At 37.1% G+C, this 6,624-nt stretch overlaps 1 protein-coding gene across 1 annotated transcript in view; it reads right to left on the reverse strand.

Annotated features, from left to right (window-relative positions):
• The window catches only part of GPBP1L1 (GC-rich promoter binding protein 1 like 1), a 38,092-nt gene that overhangs the window by 12,937 nt on the left and 18,531 nt on the right, over positions 1–6,624 (reverse strand). The window contains exons 4-5 of the mRNA XM_007946675.2: positions 4,998–5,070; positions 2,990–3,183 (exon numbers count right to left, since the gene is read on the reverse strand). Of these exons, the coding sequence (XP_007944866.1) occupies positions 2,990–3,183; positions 4,998–5,070 (267 nt within the window). The remainder of the gene's footprint in view (positions 1–2,989; positions 3,184–4,997; positions 5,071–6,624) is intronic.

Raw genomic sequence — 6,624 nt, forward strand, 5'->3', positions numbered from 1 at the left:
ATGTGTAAGCCGGACAATGAATAAAGAAGACTGAAGAAGAACTGAGTTGTGATGCTGGCAGAGAATACTGAAAATACCAAGCACTGCCAGAAGAACAAATAAATCTGTCTTGAAAGAAGTACAGCCAGAATGCTTCTAAGAAGGGTGGATGGTGAGATAACATGTCCTGGAGAAGGAATACCATGCTTGGTAAAGTTTAGGATCAGCAAAAAAGGAAGACCCTCAAGTACATAGACAGACACATTGGCTCAAATGTAGCAATTTTGAGAGTGGAGCAGTGTTTTTTTCTGTTGTACATAGGATGGCTATTAATTGGAACCGACTCGACAGCACCTAACAGCACTATGATAATATACATGCCAAGATTAGAGTGAGAATGAAATGATACACTATATGTAAAGGTGAAGGTCTAGGAAGACCTAAGACTTCTTACTATGGTAAGTTCCCAGATGGTAGTTCCCTTTCCTTGACCATTTAAAACCCAGTTCAATTAAGACTTTGATGACTCTCTTCAGGCAGAGGAGCACAATTATTTTTTACACCAGTCTCTCCATTACTCAGTGAAGACTGCTATTAGAAGCTACGTACTATTTTGTGCCCCTAATTAAATACAGTGTTTAGCACAGATGCTCATTGTTCAGTTATTGTTCAATACTACAATAAAATGAATGAATGGATAAACTAACATCTGCCTATTAGTCATCTCACCTCTCCTTCCTCAAACATCTCACATTCAAGGTTCCAAAACCCATACACATGAACTTTTCCTGAACATAAATAAACCCTCCTTGATTTCTGTGACAGCATATATACATATTTTTTCAATGACTAAAGGAGCTCTAAGGAGCTCCAGTGGTATAGTGGATAAGGCACTTGGCTGCTAACCAGAAGGTCTAGCAGTTCAAACCCGGAAGGAAGATGGAGCAATCTCCTTCCGTAAAGATTTCTAGCCCCAGAAACCCAACGGGGGTCACTATGAGTCAGAATGTACTGGATGGCATAAAGTTGAGTGAAGGCTCTCTAGTGGCTTAATGGTTAAAGCATTTGTCTGTTAACCAAAAGGTTAGCAGTCAAAGCCAGCAGCTGCTCTGTAAGAGAAAGATGAGACAGTCTGCTTGCTTAAAGATTTTAAGCCTTGGAAACTCTATGGGCAGTTCTATTCTGTCCTACAAGGTTTCTGTGAGTTGGAATCTACTTGAGGGCAGTAGGTTTCATTTTTTATGGTATGTCTGAATTACAGTTTCTCAGTTCTATTGGTTAGGTTGTAATTTTCTGTCCCAAAACAAATATTTACCCCAAATTTTCATTTAAAATTCTTTATTCTTCTTTCTGTCCTTTCTCCTTGGATATCATCTACTCTGAAAGCTTCCAGCATTATCTCTAGGATGATGGCTCTCAGTCCTAGTATTTCCTTCTCAAGGTCCAGTGCTACCAGGAGTGTTTATAATGGTTCACTCACTAGCTCTCAAACATTGACTAGTGCTTTCTTGTTTCAGAACTTTTATTTAACTACCTTTTTCTATTATAATCTGCAACACCCTTCAGATTCTTTTGCCTATCCAAATCTGGACCATCCTCCAAAGACCAGTTCAAATTCTAAATTTTCTATAAAACTTCTCCTGATGATCATAGTTTGAAACACTCCTGTTCATCTGAACTGTAATAAATACTGTTCAATTAATTTAGCTATTCCAAATATGACTGTGGCGAAATCTTACGCCTTTAACTTTAGGATCTATTATTATTTCATAATAATCCCCTGATATTCTATGTATTATTGTATCCTATCATCTTAATTAGATTAGAAGCTCATGAAGAGTCACAACTGATATATATTTCTTTGTACTGCTCATAAGCACCAAACACAGTGGAATGCTCACTGGATATTTCTCCCAGTGACCCAATAAATTCTAATTATTTGTTCCTTATAGTAGCTGGAATTCAAACAATTATTATGTGTTTATATGAGAGTGGTAGGGGCATAAGTAAGAAAAAGATATGAAACTTGTCCCACCCTTAAGGAGTTTACAACCAAGAAACAAAAAGGTGTAATACAGTGTTGTAGCTACTGTGGTAAGAGACACTGAGTACTATGCAATCATAGATAAAAGGATTAACCAATTTTTAGATGTATGTACTAAAAAAAAAAAAAAAAAAAAAAGTCAGAGGTTGACATGGGCTTGAAGGTTCCATGACCTTGAAGGATAATTCCCCAGGTAAGACAAAGAAGGGACAGTAAGATTTGAAAGTAGATTGAACTTAGAATCATTAAGGAGTCTGGACAATGTACTATAAGATCTGGGGTTGGCAAACTATAATCCATGGGCTAAATCTGGTCATAAATTATATATGGCACATAACCTAAGAATTGATTTTACATTTTTAATGGGTTGTTAAAACAAAACACAAAGACTGTACGTAGCCAGTAAAGTCTAAAATATTAGCTGACCCTGAAAACAAAAACAAAAACAAAATGACTGACCCCTGCTATAAATGGTTTGAAGCCACTGAAGGGATTGAGGAAGGGATATTCAAAGTATGGAAAAGTGGAAGTCATTTAAAGTCAAAGCAGAAGATGAATGTAGAGAGATGGAAATAGAAGGGTGCACAAATAATAAACACAAGATTTACAAAGGCCTAAACTAGGACAGCACAGACGAATAACTGACAGGAATTTGTAATTGCCTGGTTGAGGGGAATGGATGAAGGAAAAAAAAGCCAAGGTAGTTAGTTGAGTAATCAGATAACTGTTGATGCTATTAATGGAAATAGCAAATCAGGAGGTGGAGATACATGAAAAGAAGCTACTGAGTCTGAGAAGCCTGCTGAAAATCCACTTGGCAGCAATAAAGAATCTGGAGATATGGCAGACACTGAATGAGTATCTAGTGAATGACTGGATATGAAAAAGTAAATTTACTGCATTTTTTTCCCCTGATTTTTTCAAACCTCTACTGTACAAAATTCTTACATTGATTCCAAATCATACCTTGGAAGGAGGTGGTGCAGGCTTCGGAACTAGGTTCTTGTAGACACTTGGGACCATCGCTGATGATTTGCTCCCATTTGCATGGTGAGATCCTGGTGAAGTGAATGCAGCAGAGAAGGCAGCAGCAGGATCCTCTTTGGAAACTTTTTTGATGACCAGCATCTTGGAGGGTTGCTTGGCACTAGGTGGGTTTTCTGTTAAATATAGTAGTGAAGAGACAAAAGACTATCACACCTGTAGGATAACACAAAGCATAGTTCTACACCAAGGTCACTCCTTCAGTGAAGAGCTAACAGTTGAGACTGAGGGTCAAATATTTCCTGGTGTGTACTTAAGAGAAGTCATACTACTTGAGAACTGTAGGAAAGAAAGCAGTAGACTTGATACTGAACCAAAAAATCAGTCAGAATACCTGAAGATGTTAGCAGTGCTTCAGGGGCATCAATTCTGAAAAACTCACTGCCATGGAGTTGAATCCAACTCATAAGTGACCCCTCCTTGGGTTTCTGAGGCGGTATCACTATGGAAGTAGATTGTTCAACCTTCCTTCCAAGGAGTGGCTGGTGGGTTTGAACCGCCAGCCTTCTAGTCAACAGCCAAAGGCCTTAGGCAATATGCCACCAGAGCTCCTCAGGGGCATAGCATATCTAATTTATGGTGTGATCAGTCAGGTATGGACCATGTTACAATATATCTGAGAATAGCAGCTTGTGTCAGCACCAGAATGAGCAGAAATGAGGAAACTGGGAAAAGGAGCCCACCATGGAATCCAATGATGAAGCATTAACAGAGGAGAAAGTACAGTAAATCTAATATTCAGATATGATGCTAAAGCCATCACAATAATATGCTTGGCCATTAAATATGTCTGATGTAGGGACTAGAAGAATCCAATCTGTAAATGCCAAAAATCTCAATCCATAGATCAGATTTGGTTTGAAACAGATTGAATTAATCCCTGGTAATGTTTTATAAGGTTATTTTTTTTCCAACATATAGATGTAAACATGTATATACTTATTTATGTTTTCCTTCTGCCCTATACAACAAACATCATTTATAACTGCCAAAAAACATCCAACAATTGTAATCTGGAGGATTCCAAATAAGACTATGGTGAAATCTTATGCCTTTAACTTTAGGATCTATTATTATTTCATAATAATCCCCTGATATTCTATGTATTATTGTATCCTATCATCTTAATTAGATTAGAAGCTCATGAAGAGTCACAACTGATATGTATTTCTTTGTACTGCTCATAAGCACCAAACACAGTGGAATGCTCACTGGATATTTCTCCCAGTGACCCAATAAATTCTAATTATTTGTTCCTTATAGTAGCTGGAATTCAAACAATTATTATGTGTTTATATGAGAGTGGTAGGGGCATACGTAAGAAAAAGATATGAAACTTGTCCCACCCTTAAGGAGGTTATAACCAAGAAACAAATAGATGTTAATACAGTGTTGTAGCTACTATGGTAAGAGACACTGAGTGTCATTCATACGGTGTTATATAGTCATTAAAAGTACATGTGGTATTATATAGTCATTAAAAGTACATGCTTGAAGAATATTTAATAACATGAAGGAACGCTAGGAAGTACTGCTGTATATCCCCACCATACACTTAGAAGACAAATTAACTGTAACACATAATATACAGTGTTACAAGTGAATGAGCAATGTTAATTAAAAATTATTTTTAAATCGCTGTATTATTCTCCCTTTACTTAAAATATGCTTCCAAATTCAGGGATCTACAAGCTATCAATTACCTGTATTTTGACTCTACTGCAGTGACTACATTTTGATGTAATTTTAAGGGCAGACCTTCTATACTTAGTCACTTAGTGAAGAGGTAACAGATGTTAGTTACCATGGGGAATAAATGAGATGATAAAGAAATAAGAGATAAAGAGGCAAACAAATAAAAGAGATTTGCTTCTCTCTCTCATAAGAAAAAATTCAAATCTGTGTCTTTAAAATGGCAAAACTGACCTACCCCACACTCCAGAAGGGGTCCCAATAGGTCTGCATGGCTGATTCTGTTTCCCAGCTTCTGGATTCAAAGATGGCTAGGGAAAAAGGGATATTAATGGTTGATACACAAAACCAGTAATTTTGGCATTTTTCCCCCCAAAGTAGCCATTACCAAGGACATTAGCAGCACTTACTACTTTAAATCTGTATTCAAAATTGCAACAAATAGGCAGATGTTGAAATGCAAAATCAATAGGTCTTCTGTTAATTTTAGGATCTCTTGGGTTCCATTTCCTTTACTATAAGTGGGATTTTTCTCCTCCTCCTTTTTTTTTTTTTTAATAAACAGACTTACTGTGAAAGTTCTCAAATTCCTATAGGATATGTATACCAATAAAAAGGTAAGGAAAGATGAATATGAATACAGATCATTTTTTGGTATTTACTGCATTTCCATGATTGCTTTATAGCAAACGATATGATATACAAAGGTAATTAATAGTCCCTTCCTGTTCTCACTAGGGTAGAGAGATAAACTCATGGATAAGTATTGCAGGTCCTATGATAAAAATTCACATTAGGGAAGAATGAAGAGTACTAAGGAAGTAATGGTTAATTCTACTCAAAAGAGAAGTGGTATCAGGTCTCATTAGAGGTGATGACCAAGAAAAGTCCTTAAAGATAAACTCTAGAGCTGGAGAATGGGTGATGCCAGCAGTAATCTTAGTGAGTATCAAGACAGGAAGAAAATAAAATTCAGAGATCTAGGTTGGGCATTCCTACTTCTGTAGTGATACTGCCTCGGAAACCCAAGGAGGGGTCGCTATGAGTCGGGGCCGACTCGATGGCAAATAACAACAACAACAACAAGAAATAGTTCAGCATGATAAATAATAAAGAAGGAAAGGGACATTCTGTGAAGAAAGAGAAGTAGTCAAGAGCCCGATTATGGAGTATCTTTTATAGAGTTTGAATTTTATTTTGCAGACAACTGGGATCCATTTTTCACGCAGAGTTAAACTGATCCAATCATCCATTTATGGCAGCAGCTTGAAGAATGGATTTAAGGGGTTTAAACCTCAACTGAGAGACCATTAGGAGACCAGTTCCCTAAGTCCAGGAGAGTAATGAAGGCAACAAGAATAGAGAAAGACTCAGGGAAAAGATGGAGAAGTGTTAGCAGCAGACCAGTCTACTGCTAACTAACTGTATGCAGGGAGCAAAGATGGCACTAGTATCCAAGCCCAAACTTTACAACCTGGTAATAGAGTAGGAAAATGGTTACTCACCACATTTGCCCATGGAACATTTAAACACACACACACACACAAAACATTCAGAGTCTACTTCAGAGTTTCTGAATCTAAATTTTTAGAGGACCCAGCAGGTACAGTTTTCAACTAGTCAAGGTTGAAAACCACTAGTATAAAAACAAGCACAGATACAAACTACCAACTTACTACATAAACAACAAAGAAGTGACAGAATAGGATGAGCAGATAAACACACTCCTCTGGATGGAACAGGATAGGCAGGAGTTGTCCTCAGAAATAAAAGTTATGGTTGGTTTCTTGTTTTAACACGCCTGTTTTTAATCACATGCCACCTAAGATTCTCAGAGATACTGCTCCTAAATTTGTATCTTTCCA

The sequence above is a fragment of the Orycteropus afer genome, unplaced genomic scaffold (assembly GCF_000298275.1).
Source record: "Orycteropus afer afer isolate SDZICR_OR568_19922 unplaced genomic scaffold, OryAfe1.0 scaffold00169, whole genome shotgun sequence".
In the NCBI taxonomy this organism is placed as follows: Eukaryota; Metazoa; Chordata; class Mammalia; order Tubulidentata; family Orycteropodidae; genus Orycteropus; species Orycteropus afer.